General features: G+C 33.7%; 1 protein-coding gene across 1 annotated transcript; it reads right to left on the bottom strand.

The window, feature by feature from the left end:
• Positions 1–10448: 10448 nt before the first annotated feature.
• On the bottom strand, positions 10449–16862 carry LOC112720140 (mitochondrial import inner membrane translocase subunit TIM50). Its single transcript, XM_025770970.2, has 10 exons — positions 16486–16862; positions 15720–15808; positions 14982–15018; positions 12933–12994; positions 12724–12837; positions 12435–12539; positions 12240–12338; positions 11655–11814; positions 11461–11563; positions 10449–10877 (listed from the first exon to the last, which is right to left on the bottom strand). Exons 1-10 carry the CDS (start codon positions 16685–16687, stop codon positions 10832–10834), a joined length of 1017 nt encoding a protein of 338 aa, XP_025626755.1. The 5' UTR covers positions 16688–16862; the 3' UTR covers positions 10449–10831.
• Positions 16863–17318: the final 456 nt, after the last annotated feature.

Below are 17318 nucleotides of genomic sequence, written 5' to 3'. Positions count from 1 at the left end.
TACATACCCAAATATTTTTATATTATCCTTTTTTTTTTCTTGTCAACATTAATTTTTGGACAAGTTACATATATAAATGGTTTAGAAATCAAAATTACTAGATTACATCTTTTTTAATATAGCGGACGAAATTGTAATTTTTCTATAATTATAAAAATCGCAACAAGATGTAGTGGCTTTTAATTGAACGTAATCTACGTAACGATTTACGTAGAATTCGTGTTGGGTAGAAATCAATATAGAATATACCGGTTTCTAGAGAAATTTTACTGATCAGAAACCGCGAGTGACTATAGCAGTTTCTAAAGGAATACTACCCTTAGATAAACCATATCACACAATAGTAATTTATGGGGTTAACTACCAAAAACGCCTCTGAATTATTCAAATGCTGACAAAGATGCATCCAAATTTTACTATCGACAAAAATGCTTTTAAATAATTTTAAAAACACAACAAAAATACCCAACAGTAAATATATATTTTTAAAAAATGTCTTAAAGATTGAATTTTGATACAATTTTTTACAAACATGATTATAAAATTGAGATATTATTATCTTTAAAATTTGGTGATTTTTCGTTAAGTATATATTTTTTTTATAATTTTTTTGTTATCAACCAATAATACTTTTTAAAAATTACAAAACAATATATACTTAACAAAAAATCACCAAATTTTACGAATAATAATATCTATTTTTTCTAATCATGTTTGCAAAAAATCACATCAAAATTCAATCTCTAATATATTTTTTGAGAAATACATATTTAATGTTAGTTTTTTTGCAAGATTATCTAACATTAAATATGTATTTCTCAAAAAATACATTAGAGATTGAATTTTGATTCGATTTTTTGCAAGCATGATTAGAAAAATGAGATATTATTATCCTTAAAATGGTGATTTTTTGTTAAGTATATAATATTTTTGTAATTTTTTTGTTAACAACCAATAATACTTTTAAAAAATCACAAAAAAATATATACTCAGCAAAAAATTACCAAATTTTAAGAATAATAATATCTCATTTTTTTAATCATACTTACAAAAAATTACATTAAAATTCAATCTTTAAGGTATTTTTTGAAAATACATATTTACTGTTGGGTACTTTTGTTGTATTTTAAAATTATTTAAAGATATTTTTGTCAATAATAAAATTCGGGTGTATTTTTGTCAACGTTTGAATAATTCAGGAACGTTTTTGGTAGTTAACCCGCAATTTATGCATAGGGTTGTTAGAATTTTATTCTAAACATGCAAAAAAACAAAGCAAACACTATCCTATATCCGAGCTGATGATTTGTTAGAGATCAACACAAAACTTATACCAAATAACATGATTAGAGTTAATTTTGGAACCATACCTAGCCATCCAATCTGCAACTCTATTTGCTTCCCGGGATATCCACTCAAGATGAATATGCTAAGGACAAAATAAAAGCTCCTAAATCTTGTCAACCAAATTTGTTACTTCAGATGAATACCCACTTGTAAAATCATGCATGATGGGCAGAATATCAAGGCAATCCATTCCACATATAATATCCCTCAAACCGCAATCTCAAACTAAAACCAACCCCTCTAAATAGCAAATAATTCACATATGATAATAGACCAGAGAGAAATACTTCCAAAGCAACCCGATATCCAACCTCCCTTAGAATCTCTTAATAATACACCCGAATCCCGCTAAATTTGAATCCAGATACAAGCTTGCATCACAATTAACTTTAAAACTGTTGTCTGCCGGTGGTTTCCAATACAGGCGATTTTGGAGAGACCTAAAAGCATTGTTTCGATTCTTGTAAACTTGTAAGTCCTTGGCGGTAATTCTGGCCAAGGCAACAACCTTGTGATCTGTCCAAGGATTGTAAGCATTGAATATGTCATTGTACCTATTTCTTCATACCCACCAAAATTCTGCATCAAAAGACGCCTCATTGTCAGCTAAGACCTCCCGAAACCACTCTTCAAGAGCAATACCAATCGTCGAGTCCAAGATACTAAAATCTAACATTTGTGGTCCAATTTGTTAATATAGAAATTAGTCCGGGTGGTAATATGATTATTAAGAAATTATACTAGTTAATTGTATTTTCAGTTAGTTTATTTTTTTACGGAAAGAACGTGACCGTGCAAAATTTATATTTGAAGAGTAATTATTATACTGCATCTAGAAGAGAGAACAATGAAATTGTATTTCAAACTTAATTATCTTATTTAATTATGATTAAGGATTTGTTCTAGTTCCACATGCACTGATAGTGTAAAAAGAATAAACAACAACAAAGCCTTGTCCCACTAAGTGGGGTCGGCTACATGAATCAAACGACGCCATTGAATAATATAAAATAAAAATATTTAACTTAATCACAATTTTTACGGCAGTTACGCATTTAACTTAATCTTAAATAAGCTCCAAATTAAAGAATTAACATATTTTATTTTTCAAGTATTATATTTTCTTACAACTTAATATAAAAAAATAAAAGAATATTAATTTGATTGCTATATCAAAATAAAACCATTTAAAAATTTTATATGATTTTTTATCGAAATAAAACTATTTATAAAAGAGACTATTGTGCTACTTTTATAGGAATTTTTTTTTATTTTATCACTTTATTTTTATAGTCACCAAAAAAAAAAAACTTTATTTTTATTATTAAATTTGTATTTAATATTGTATATGGTATAGAATCTCAGTTTTAATTATATTTTTTTTTACATGTGGTATTATTTTTATATAGCTTGCTATATTTTTTTTATATAATACAGCAAGGTCTAGACCCCAATACAGGAAGAGGCCAGGAAATTCTAGTAGGAATAGCAAAAATAAAAATCAGCAACAAAACATACATGACACATATTTCATATTTATTTTCTATTTTCACCTAGCATATCATACACAATAAAATATCAAACACTAACTATACAATAATTTTTTTGGCATTATCATTAAAATTATTGTGAATTAGAATTTTATTGGAAGGTACTTGTTATCATCATTATTTAAAATATCTATTTTCTTGTGTAAAAAAAAATATACTTTTTGAGTCATTTATCTATATAGCAAAATTTCTGGTCAGCAAAATTTTTTTAGAAATCGCTGTACCTGTAGCGGTTTCTGTCCAACACGAAATCTCACGTAAAATGCTACACTCAACTGAAAATCACTACACCCTGTAGTAATTTTTATAGAGATAGAAAAGTTACAATTTCGTCTGTTGTATTAAAAAATTGTAATTTCATAAATTTGGTTTTCAAATTATTTATTTAAGTAACTGTTAGTTGAAAAATAAATAATTTCTTCGAAGTAGAAACTTGCTTCATGGGGCTTATCGTAGATGACATATCGATAAGGGAGTGAATTTCGATGGATAAGGACTTATCGAGGAAGAATGAAGTAATCGAATAAATGAAAAAGTTGATAAGTGAAGCTAATTAATGGCAGTTACCAACATCATGCAAGAGAGCGGGAACGATTACTCAAAGATTAATGCACGTGGGAGTTATATTTGAATTTGATTGGTCGAAAACTCTTATAAATAGGTGAAGGTTCGAAGAAAAAAGGGTTGGAATTCGATTTTAGAAAACACTTTCGCACACTTACATCCCCAGTGATTTTCTGAGTCTGCAAAGAGCTTTCTTTTCTGTAGGATTCCTTTCATGTCTTTTAAATTTCATTTAAGTTCCTTGTAATCTTTATTTTATTGCAAATTTATCTTTCAAACAAGTTTATTCTTTCTGTTTTCTTTTAAGATTCAGCACTTTGTTTTCGATTTCAAAGTCCTTCGATATTGCCAAAGGCAGTTTACTACTTTATTTAAATTCAATGTTATTCCTTTAAATTTCAGTCATTTTACTTTTAAATTTGTTTTACTTTTCTTTCGGATTTTTTTAATTGTTTTGTTCAATTGAAAGAACCTTTGATGCACTTTCGAAAACTAGTACTCATAAGAGGAGTAGGTTTCACTTCCAGATCATTAGATATTGAACCACTTAGATTTGCTAAAAATTGTAAAACAAATAGGCACGCCCGGTCAGACAGTTTTAAAAATTACGTATGTTAAAAAGTTTTATAATGATCTAGTGCATGCAACTTAGAAGTGGCAAGATTATTCGAATGGCAGAAGAAATTTCTAATACTAATGTGGAATCATCTGCAAATGATAATGTTGCTATAGTTGCATCAATTCCAATGGAGATATCATTGCGTGCTGAAAGTAGTACGATTGGGGAGAATGTAACAGTACTAATCCCCAGTTGGGAATAGTGGGCGAAATCAACGCCCACGAATTGTAGTGACGCAAATGCAACTGCCAGTAACTGCTGGTTGACCTCCTTATGGTCTTTCGCTAGGTTACACTCCACTAATAGGTGGGTATGCTCCACCAATTAGAATTGAAAATTCATCAAATTTTGGTGGTAATCCAATACCTCCATTATATTCTGAATTTTCTCGAAATTATCAATTAAGTTCTACATCGAATGCTTCTAGTTCGATGGATGCTTTTCAACAACATATTGATGAAAGTCATCACGATTTGGTCAATTTATTGACCTAGCAGATGACTACAATTTTGAACCATATGATGGCTGATATGAATTAAAATTTGAGCGCCGTGCTAGATAAGTGGAGAGAATTGCTTGAATTGTCAATTATGATGAAGGAGATCAAAATTTGCAAATAAATCAGGAGGATGGGATGGGTATGCCCAAAAACAGGGGAGGTGATATGCATTTTGAAAGAGATACTCCTCGAGTTGTTCGATGAGATCAAAATACAGATGATGTGTTGGCTCGAATGAGAGTCAATCAGTGTGGTGATGTGACCATCACTGACTTGGTAGCTTTGAAACGTGAGGATGGAGAATCAATCAATGACTTTATGCTTTGTTTTAAAAATGCTCGAAGTCGATGTTATGTATCTCTTCCTGAAAGTGAAGTATTTAAAATAGCCACCATAGGTTTAGGCTTTTATATGCGTTGAAAATTGCTTAATGTTCATATTCCTGACTTGGCTCGTTTGGCAGAAAGAGTGCATCAGGTAGAGATTCTTCGAAAAGAGAAAAAAAAATTTAAAAGTGAGAAAAGGTTGAAAAGTAAGGCTTTTTCTCGAAAAGAAAAAGTTTCATACGTCGAGATGGAATCCTTAAGTGGGGATTCTGATTTTGAGTTTCCCAAAGTTGATTTGGCTGAATTAAAGAAAGGTCCACCTTATGTGTGCTCTTTGCTTAAGAAAATTGTAAATGTTGATAGATCCAATGATACAAAACATAAGAGTGGAAAGAAATATAGTTTCAATATTTAAAATATGATCAAATATTTGATGTGTTGCTTAAAGATAAACAATTAGTTTTGCCTGAAGGAAAAACATTGCTATCAAAAAAAGATTAAAAGGGGAAACCCTATTGCGAATTTCATCAAGCAACTAGCCATTCAACTAATAATTGTGTCCGTTTCAGGGACTGATTCAAGAGACAATTATAGAAGGGAGATTGAAGTTTGATGATCGCAAAAAGGACATGATTGTTGACTTTGATCTCTTCAATGCTGGCGTAAATTTTGCAGGGCTCTTTTTAGAGGTCAATATGGTTGGTCTTTCCTTTGATTTTGATACTGCTTTGGGGATTTCGAACTAATGTTCGGGTAGTGTATCCTGGTGTCAGTGAAGGATTGTTGGAGTTTTTATGCAACAAAAGTTAAAAGATCGAAATGTGTCTTTATGTCCTTAATGTAATGCTGTATTTGATGCTGATGCTGCAGCTATATTCGAAAAAGAAAGAATGAAAAAGGCGTTAGCTCATAAGGAAGAACAAGTTCGGCAAAGACAACCTCCTCAAAGGCAAGAAGGACAAAGTTCTGGTGTCCTTTGTAACACCCTACCACACAGAGCTTTATGCCTATGACGTAAATCAGAGGTGGCGAGGCGCTACGACCTCTTAAAGTAAAAATATATATATGACATAATTGAAGAAAATTGTAACTAGAAGCCTTGAAAGAGAATGGATACGATCAAAATGAAACCGAAGATAAAACGCTCATGAGAAACGGAAAGACAGAAAGCTTATACAGAAAACCAAACGGCATATATATATATATATATATATATATATATATATATATATATATATATATATATATATATATATATATGAGTAATGCTAGGGAACCAAAACGATATTAGCCAAAAATCAGCCAAATACTTTTGGTAAATCTAAAATATCTATGAGTTAATATATATGGATGTTTCTTCTGCTAAGTATTAGAATGTTTCTTTTTCATACTAAATGGATGTTTTTTTATATATTTTTCGAATTTTTTTGTATTGCAAATGTGAATGTTCCTATTTCTTTAAGAATTTTATATTTTTTAAATTTTATAAATATTTAATTATTTTTGCTAAAATATAATTGAATGTTTCTTTTTTCATATATTTTTTTAAATTTTATAGATATTTAATTATTTTTGCTAAAATATAATTAGATGTTTCTTTTATTAAGTATTATGATGTTTTTTTTATATTAAATAAATATTTTTTTATAATTAATAAAAAAATACAAAACACTATTATTATATTATATAATATTTAATTAAATTGAATAATGAGGCGATTTGGTATTCAAATGTAAAATCCCTCTCAGTACTCAGTAGCTTGACTAGCTAACAGTAACAGTAGCTATCAACATTCAACCGTGCATTTTCTTCAACGAGTTCTATTCGGAGGTTCATAACCCGCAATCGCAATAGGCGGTGGCAACGATGATGATAACCACCACAACGATGGAGGAGAAGGAGGAAGACATGGAAATAGAGAATGACGTTAATGTGGCTTACGAAATCGACCTCGATTACGAGTTTGATGCAGCGCGCTTCTTCGATTTCACGGTGCAAGAATCTCCCGTTTAAGCTCGCCTAGCCAAGCTTTGGTTTGAAACCGCCGCCAGCTACCCTCCTTCGTTTGTTTTTTTATAATTGGCTTTCTCGCGCGTTAGGATGTTCAGGACCGGGTAGAAGGTGGTCGCACTGGTGTTGAAGCAGTTGTCTTGGATGCGCTTGTTGAGGGCGTCGCGGAGAGCATGGAAGTCGTCGGCGCTTCAGCAGCATTGGTGAGAGGGAGAGATCTGTGTGTGATTGTTGGAGGTGGATAGGTTAATGTGAGAGAGAAGAGGAATGTTTTTATAGGTTTTAATTAGGTTTACTTAATTAATTTTAAATTTTTTAAATTTTGAATTTAAAAAATTTAAAATTAATTATTAATATAAATTAATGTGGTTTTGTTTAGTTTTTGGCTGATAACCTTTTGGTTTCATATATATAGTTTCAACAGATAAGTAAAATCAAGCTCTAAGCTCAACCTACAAAGCTAAGGCCAGCCAGAGTATATATATATATATACAACCCCAAAACATTACTCAAACTACATTATAAACTCTTGTTTTTCCATAGGCAACCTCTAAGAGGGCAAAATACAAGGTGCGGAGAATAACTATGAACATACATGTATACAAATACAATCTATAACGATAAATCCAAATATAGTTCTTCACTTCTTGAAAGTCTCCAGATGCTCAGTGAGGTGTCTCCCAACCTGCATCTGAAAGACAACAATAGATGTATGGAATGAGAATCGGGAGTTCTCACTATGGTAAAGGTGCCCGCATAGTTAATATAAAAGGCCATGGGAAAGCCAGAGGCATTCCTAGAACTCCGACACTCATATTTAAACTTAAGATTAATTCTAAATCAGAAAATCTCGGTAATCTATCTAAGGAGACTCAAGTTCTAAATCTAACCCTAACTCAATACTTCACTTTCTGCCTCATTCAACCCTCCGAAACATTAGTGGAACAATCCTCAGCGTCACCTCCACCAACATGAGGGATCTCTCAGTTGCAAACACATACAAAACAGATAAGTAAAACACAAGTATATATAGCAGTTACAGCAAGTAGAACAAGTAGCAGATAAGCAGGGATAAAGTAGTTAAACAAACTAAAACAATGCAAACTCAAGCGAAACATACAAATTCACATGATATATACCTGTCCTACTGGCCATGAACTCACGTGTCGGTTATTTTGCCAGAACCCGACACATCCGACAGCTAACCCGGATATCGTCTCTCTGACGTGCATCCACACTCTTGGGATATAGTGCCCATCACACTCATGGGATATAGTGCCAGCCGTATTTTCCGAGATAAAGTATTCCCACACTCTTGGGATATAGCACCTGCTACGCTCTTGAGATATAGTGCTCGCCACACTTGGGATATAGTGTCCGACACACTTCCCAGGGTAAAGTGCTCCCACACTCTTGGGATATAGTGTCCGTCACACTCATGGGTTGACACACTTTACAACAGAGAGAAAATGATGCAACATAAACATAATAGATTATACACAACCAGTATCACAACGAAAAACGTAACTTAACATAATCATTCTTCAATCCACCTCATCATAGTCACAGTCACTACCTATCAAGGATATAATGCCCAGTACACTCTTGGAATATAGTACCCGTCACATTTTTCAATCATAATCATTATCCTGCTAATCACAATCAATTATTCTCATTGTTCTTCTTCCTCATCTCTTACCCAGAGCAAGTGGACAATGCCACCACCTCTTAACTGGTCACATATACCTCATTTAATTACAAATCATCATTACTTCCATCATCCTCGTCAATCTCCTCTCATTCAACATTACCAACACCTTTTTACTTCAGCTAACACTTTGCAAAATCCTTCCAAATATCTCCCCAACTTATTTAACAGACTCAACCTCATTCTAAGATTTAAAGGCTCACTAACAGACCTTAAACAAGGAAAAAAATGTTTGAAAAACTAGAGATTTGGTTAAACATCCAAAAATATCACATTTGGCCAAAACATGGATTTCGCGTATGCATGCCATGTTTCGCGTACACGGAGGTGTCATTTGCCATTCTTGCGTATGCAACAGTTGTCCGCGTATGCGAGCCCCTTGGGCAGGGAAAACTTCCCGCATCGTTTGGCACTGCCCGCGTATGCGAGCCTATAAATTCTCACATTCTGCGTACGCATGCACACGCCCGCGTACGGGGGACGTCTGGGCAGAGCCCAGAGTCCGCGTCGCGTATGTGTTTGCATACGCATACCCCTCAAAAGTGTTAAAAAGCTGTTAAGTCCTGCAGAATTCTCTTTTACACAGTAAACTTCTGGCGCGCATAACTTTTTCGTTAAAAATAATTTTTAGTCTGTTCTTTAAACGGCATAAACTTCACAGACCCAATTTTTATTTGAAATAAGTTTGACAAAAATTGAGGATTCGAAACTCGAGTTATAGCCCGTCGAAGTTTGGTTAAAAATCAATTTTTATCAAAAGTACCAAACCTCTATTTTTACCAAAAACCTCAACCCAACCCAAAGTTTTCCATTTCAAAACGACATCAATTATGACCAAAACAACCCCATATCCATTCCATCTCTTCCACAACATACCAATACTCCCTTGTATCAATTTCATTCCAACATTCCACATTTCAAACAATATAACTCATATATGTATAAATCAACATCCAAACAATTTTATTATCCATCAACTCCGTACGTGTTAGTCGAAAAATAAATAAGTTATGAGCTTTGAAGTAGAAACTTGCTTCATGGGGCTTATCGAGGATGGCATATCGACAAGGGAGTGAATTTCGATGGATAAGGACTCATCGAGGGAGAATAAAGTAATCGAAGAAATGAAGAAGTTGATAAGTGAAGCTAATTAGTGGTAGTTACCCACATTGTGCAAGAGAGCGGAAACGGTTACTCAAAGATTAATGCACGTGGGAATTATATTTGAATTTGATTGGTCGAAGACCCTTATAAATAGGTGAAGGTTTCTAAGAAAAAAGGGTTAGAATTTGTTTTCAGAAAACACTCTCGCACACTCACATCCCCAGCGATTTTCTGAGTCTGTAAAGAGCTTTCTTTTATGTAGGATTCCTTCCATATCTTTTAAATTTCATTTAAGTTCTTTGTAATCTTTATTTTATTGCAAATTTATCTTTCAAGCAAGTTTATTCTTTCTGTTTTCTTTTAACATTCAGCACTTTGTTTTCGATTTCAAAATCCTTCAATCTTGTCGAAAGTACTGCTTTATTTAAATTCAATGTTATTCCTTCCAATTTTAATCATTTTACTTTTAAATTTGTTTTACTTTTCTTTCGGATTTTCTTTTATTGTTTTGTTCAATTGAAAAAAATTTGTTTTACTTTTTTTTCTTATTGTTTTGTTCAATTAAAAAAATCTTTGATGCACTTTTAAAAACTGATACTCATAAGAGGAGTAAGTTTCACTCCAAAATCATTAGATATCCAACCACTTAGATTTGCTAAAAATCTAAGACCCAACTACAAAAGTAAAAAGTTGGAAGCAAAGAATGAACGACCAAGCTGTATTTGACAAACAAAAAGCTAGCTGAAATTTATAAATTGGGCAGGAACAGAATTTCAACAGAAGGCAAAATATTGGGGAAAAAAAACCAAAAATTTACATTTTTCTCTCTAGATGAATCCTACTGGTTCTCCTAGAATTTTGAGACCCCTTTTACACTGAACTTTTTCGAGGGGGAGAGAGACAACACAGTTTTTCTCTCCCTTTATGAGGGGAAAAAAGTGCAAACGGAGAAATTGAAAAATCATGTGGGCTAATGTTTCTCTAAAATCAATTACAATGTAATCACTCATCATTATCATCAACTTGCAATGAAACTAAAAATATTCTCATCTTGCAGCAATGAGGAAGCGCAATCATTTTTCCATTTTTACGTTAATCCTGAGATCAATTTTTCCAGAAGCGACCTCGACCTTTCTGCTCTTGCATTTTCCTGCATCATTGGAAACGTTCAGGAAAAAAACAGGGAGTTAATGACAGGATCAATGAACTTGCAAAATCATGTACATAAATAGAATCCTTCAATCACCGAAAAGTGATCCATCCATCGAAGGAACATTCTGGCATGAACTATCAATATCCGGAGTCTATTGGACTAATGGGAATATAGTTTACATGAGAGAACTTAGTGTCAAACTACCTGCACAGAAATAATCTGATTTGAAGATAGAAACACCCAGTGCAGATTACAGACTAGTACAGTACAAACAAGTTCATAGATGAAATAGGTGTAAACACGGGAAAAACCTCCATTATGACTAATTCTAATTTCTAGCTAGTTTCTCCAACTCAACCTACGCTATATACTTGTATATGTATATGGTGGATGCGAGAGAAAAAGAAAAAAAAATGCAAGACCGGTATTAGTACATGAAGCAAGATCCAACAAGTCAGTTTACAACACAACACACACATTACCTAGGAAATCAGACAATAATTATACCAAACAAATATAAAGAAACAATACCCATCTTTGATCTCGCTAAGTTTAATATGCAGAAAACTCCAAATATTACCTTTGGTGATCTTTGGAACGTCTAATGAATTCAGCTGGAATATCACATCCCTGATAAGATGCTAGCACTTGCCTTATATCAGCTGGACTACTACGGGCAACAACTACACAAAGGAAATAACTAATGCAATATAAGACACCATCTGTGCTGATAATTAGAGTTAGTGGTTGAACATATCATAACTAAGTGCTTACACTCAAGAAATGGTATAAAATCCAACAGAGCTGTATCATCTTTATCGGTCTGCTGCCATGGCTTAATTGGGACACAGTTCTCAGGTTGAAGGCAACTTTCGAAAGCATGGCCACTTAAATAGAGAACTTTTGCAGGATCCCTGTTTAATTTTGAAAGATCCTGCCAAGCAAGGCGAGTAAAAGAACAAGTTACAAGAACATCAAAATATATATGTTTTTTTACAAACATGTTAGTCACTTTTATCAAAGCACTTTTAATGAAGCGTGTAGATCGTACATTTTATAATGTAGGAAAAAATAAAAAATCACATGCAATGCACACTCTCCTCACAAATTTAGTTACAATCTTCACTCTTCATCCAACTCTACTCTGCATCAGATAATTCCCTTCCATTATCATTAAGCAACATGCATACAAAATTCAAGGTTTTATTCTTCAACATTGGGAATTCACAGCTAATTATCATGAAGCAACATGCACATTAAAGAACAATAAGATCACAGACAATTTGAGACAATAAAGTAAAGAACAGCAAGAACAAGGATATAATATGAGCGAACACAAGAATAATAACTTAAGCATACTCTGAAATGTTTCCCATCTTGATACTTTGTAGCTGTCCTTGCTAGCCTATATCGTACATAATGGTTGGTATCCAGCCTTTCCATGACAGTGTCAACAAACTGGGAAAATAAAATAAATATATTGAAACAACAAATGACTAATCTGTCATAAAAGTAACATATCTGTCATCAAAGGGAGAAACAATATCAACTTACCATATTTTGTTCATCGCTGTAGACGACAATTTCATAATAGTGAGCAAGATGTTCCAAGAATGCATCAACACCAGGTCTCTTAAATGTCTGCCAGCCTGTCTCTCGCTGTACATATCAAACAAAAATACAAACCAGTTTCATACAACACATCCCTAAGTAAGCAGCAGTGGCAAGTCACGAAGAGATAAAAAATCTGTGTAACCGTGTATAGAATAAATGGTTACCTAAAAGAATATGCTACCAATCAGTCTAATTATTCATTTAAGGTGACTTACAGTTGAAGCCTTACCGTCCATATATAATGAATCAATGTCTCATTGAGATCCAGAACAAGTGTAAACGCATGTTGCTCGGGAGGTAACAAATCTGGAAGAAGCTTCTCTGCATGTGGCTCCGTGTAGCTCTAATGATCAGTAAAAAGATCATACTGTTATTTAAATAATGGTAAAAAAAAATTCATACTAAAATCACATTTATAGAAGAAAACTGTACACGTACCCGAACTTGTTCTTCAACTAACTTTCTTGTATCCAAATAGAGCTCTATCGCTTTAACAGGCACTGAGATGTTACATATAAAACAATCAAATGCTGTTAATAACTATCACCACCAATAGCAGTCCTTTTACCACCAGGAAGAATTAATTACATGAATAAAACAAAACCCATCATGTTCTAGTACAAACCAAGTAATTGTGAAATATTTAGCTCTAAATTCATTTTAATCATTTAAGTACTGTTGGATGCAGATAATATCGGAAAAGGGATCGGGAAGGGAATGTAAGAATGGCCACCACTCTCATTAGCTTGATGAGAGGAAAGGAGGGAAAATAACGGGAAAGCAAGTAGGGCGAATTTATTAAATTTAATTAAAAAATAATTACATTACATTTACATTATAACTATTTCTTTTCCTCTCAATTATTCTTGTATGTCCTAGCCGAAAGCTCCACCCACCCCCTCCAAAACAAAACAAAAATAAAATCCATTATCTCTCCTACTCAAAATGAAAGGCATTTCCCTCCTTTTCACCAATACCATAAAGTATCACCATCCTCCGTTGATCAACTCTGCTAAACAAATGAAATGGTCTCTCAATAACTCTAATTAATGGCCCATGGTCCTAACAAATGATTTTATTGCTCTCCTTTGAACATGTCCAAACCACACTACTTTAGACATGCTTTTACCACCTTTACTACAGTAATTTTGAATATACTCATTATAATCTTATCTTTCTTGTACAATGACAACTCCTACGTTGCAACAATTTCATCCTCGCAAAACTATCTTATGCTCTTATTGGCACTTCACCACCCGACATCTAGTATAATAAAGTATGGCTCGTCACAGCACTTTAGCACCCGAAAGTTAATAGTTTTTCTACACCAATCTTCCCTGCAGATCACAATTGCCATGAGCTGAATCTCTATTAGGCATCAGAATATAGTATTAACAATTAAATAATCAAATATAGTAGCCAATTACACAAATACCTTTTAACTAGAAAAATGACACTAACCTAATCTCTCTACCACTGAGATTAAGGGCAAAGAAAAGAAAACTTCTCCCTTGAACTTAAGAATAGAACTAGAATCCTAACCAAACGTGTCCTAATTGACTGTCCCAATTTCAATGTTTTAGTTGCCTTTCATACCTACTCTCTACTGCCTCCTTCTTTAAGCCCTTCGTATCTAATCAATTGAATTTATTATTTGATCAAGAGGGTAATCTTTTCGGTTGGTCAGGTGGCTAAAAGAATGTCCTCGTACCATATCACATTAACAACAACAACAAAGTCTCATCCAACAAAGGGGAATTGGATACATAGACCACTCACACAATCTGCTCAATAAAAGGACTTAAAATTTTCATAATGGTATTCCCTTTTTCTTTTTCATTTTTTTATATGTATAATGGTCTTCTTCCATTATTAATTGGACAATCTTCTATCCAATTGACTTTTCTCATTGGAGCCTTTTATTGTTGTTCTCACTAGAGCCTAAAATCAAGTTCCCTACCAATCTCGTCAGGCCACACACATAAAAGACGCATGCATATATCTCCATACTAGATAAAAAAAATTAATTAGGTCCTTACTATGAATAAACATCAGGTTAGATTGCGTACATTACACCCTTTGAGTGCGGCCCTTCCCTGGACCCTGCGTTAACGCAGGATGCTTGTGCACTGGGCTGCCCTTTTTTCAAGGTCCTTACTATGAACAAAATAGTAGGGGTTTGTGATGGAACTCAACCATCAATTATGTGTTAGTGTGTTACCATCAATTACATCACTAAAGCATCTGTTGCAGCTAATTATTCTACAACTAGGTCCACAAAAACCCAGAGACTTATATTTAAGCATTATTTTCAGTTCATGGATAAAAAAAGAAACAGGGCTACTTGAAGAACCACCAAAACTAACTATAGAAATCATCCAAATCAATCATATGAAGAAAGTAGAAGACAGATAATTCTTTTAAAGAAGCAGCACACATATATAACGCAAGATGCAAACATCATATAGCTTGAGGTTGAGGGAAAACCTGTCATTGCTGCAGAGTATAGCAACCCTTGAAATTTCTGCAGAAACATATACACAAGAACATGTTATCCCTAACGTGATTCTTCTGGCCTATAAAGAAAGACTGAAGTGAAGAGATAATTGTAATTTATCTTTTCAAAAAGAATGGAACCAAAAGCTATGTAAAAGTGTAAGATTGGCAATGAAAGATCCTAATGGACCAGGCAATTACTGAGTTACTAGCATAATCATGTTAGTCCTCCAACTCAATATAATGGGAAAAACTTCAAGCACAATCTACTAAACCAAAACCAAGAATAATAGCCAGTCAATCTCAATCACATTTTTTCCCCAAAATCCGTAGGAACAAGATCAATCATGTGGTGCTTAAACCGAAATGGATCAATGTTTAGTGTCATCAGGTATTAAAAAGATTGCCATTTCAAGTACTAAAATAATATAATCTTTAATCTGTTATAGCTAAACTTTACTTCTACAACAAGTAGAAAAATACATATAGAACCCAAGCAGAAAGTTGTTAAAATGGTGAATACATTTTTTACATTCGATTGATGCCAAATTCTCAACATCAAACAAGAACGGCGACATTCCAAGAGTTGTTTCATATACTCAACTAATCAACCCTGAATATCATTTGAAATAAATTTATGAATCAATAGTTCCCAAAAAAAACCGTGAAACAAAGAATTAGAGCAAGAGATTGAATGTTAAGGAGGGTGGAGAAATACTTAATACTCACATCAAGTGAAGTAGCTCCATCACCTGGACTCTTCTTCACTGACTCACGGAAAGACTTAGTTTTTTCTTCTATCTCATTCAAACTGTAAGCTGCAGAAGGAATTTCAAATGATTTAAGAGCAGAACCAATACAAATTAAAGCAAATCTTCATTTTCGCTCAATTCAAAATCACTTTGGAATTTGGATCAATAGCAACACTATAAAGGAGGATCAATGCACACAAGGTTCTTACATGGTCCTGCAAGAAAATTATGCTGTTTGTAAGATTTAAATTTATGATCTTCGTGTCACTACTCACTAGGCAGCTAGCTTATTGTTACGCCAAGACTCATGCCCTTGTTCAATAAAAACACTAAGCATGTATAAAACAAAAGGAATAAATTTATCATTCCATATCGATTTGATCAAATAGCTGTCCTAAGCGCATAAAACAGTTGCTCCAAGCCTCCAAATTTATTAAAGAACAGATAATTCAATGAACAATAACCAAACTAATTCAAATCTACGTAAAGATTACATCAAAATAAGTTCCAAGATTGATATTCAGAAAAGAAGTAACAGCATTAAAAAACATAAACCTCCACTTTGAATAATTTCCATATCAACTTTATTCAATGACAACAGTACATTAGGCACATTTAGTTTTTGTTTTTTTTATCATTTCCGAGTTAAATTGATTCAATAGCAACGCCAACAGATAGAACATAAAAAACAACTCGCTTTAGAACGCTAAAGAAGTAAAGCGAGAAAGAGGGAGAAATCTAACCGTAAGATGCGTAACCGGCAGTGGCGATGGCACCGGTGAGTATGCTTCCGACGGCGAACTTGAGGAAGCCACCGGGGCGGCGTGGCTCGGCCTCCGGTGGCGGAGCCGACTCCGAAGCGGAAGCGGGGGCAGAACTGGCTGTGCAGAGGAGGCGGGTGGCTGCGATGGAAATGGATCGCGATCGGAGAATGCTGAGAGACATTGTTGTTTGGTGGAATCAATGTGAGTGTGGAAACTTGAGAGGGTTCAGGTAGGGTTTTGCAATTTGCACGGCGCACACAAATACAATTACAAGTGTTAGGACTTTGGAGTTTGGAGCTTGCTTTGGTTTGTTCTTGTTACGCGTGTATATGGCCCGGTGAAGTTTGGTTAGTCTTATTTTGGATTCGGCTCTACATAATAAATTAATAAGAGCCATATTACACATACAAGTATTTTTGACTTACAAGTCTTACAAGTTATTACACATAGGGGTCTTTTTGATATATAAGTCTTACAAGTTGGTACACATACGGGCCTTTTAATGCGTTATTCAACCGTTTTCTGTTTTCAAAGCGCTACACTCACCATGTATTATGAACTCTTCCTCTTCTTCCTCTTCTTTTTCGTTTTTTTTCGATTTTCATAGTTTTTGAAATCAAGTTTTGAAATCGTTTTGAAGATAATGGAACTTCAGAAATACACCCAAATAATTACAGAAATACATCCAAAGGATTTAAGAAATACACCCAAAATTCGTTGAAGTACACCTTATGCATAATTCAGAACTCTTTCTCCTCCTCATCTTCTGCTGCTTCTTCTTCAAAAACGATTTCAGAGCTTGATGTCAAAAA

Source organism: Arachis hypogaea, chromosome 11 (assembly GCF_003086295.3).
Source record: "Arachis hypogaea cultivar Tifrunner chromosome 11, arahy.Tifrunner.gnm2.J5K5, whole genome shotgun sequence".
Taxonomy (NCBI): Eukaryota; Viridiplantae; Streptophyta; class Magnoliopsida; order Fabales; family Fabaceae; genus Arachis; species Arachis hypogaea.
Note: the sequence above shows the minus strand (reverse complement) of the source record. Positions and strands in the feature narration are given on the sequence as shown.

Coding starts and splice junctions, on each gene's coding strand:
- LOC112720140 (XM_025770970.2), bottom strand. CDS start 16,687: ATGTCTCTCAGCATTCTCCGATCGCGATCCATTTCCATCGCAGCCACC. Junction 12,339..12,434: donor ACAGCGATGAACAAAATATG/GTAAGTTGATAT, acceptor TTATTTTCCCAG/TTTGTTGACACTGTCATGGA. Junction 11,564..11,654: donor TTTTATACCATTTCTTGAGT/GTAAGCACTTAG, acceptor TCCTTTGTGTAG/TTGTTGCCCGTAGTAGTCCA.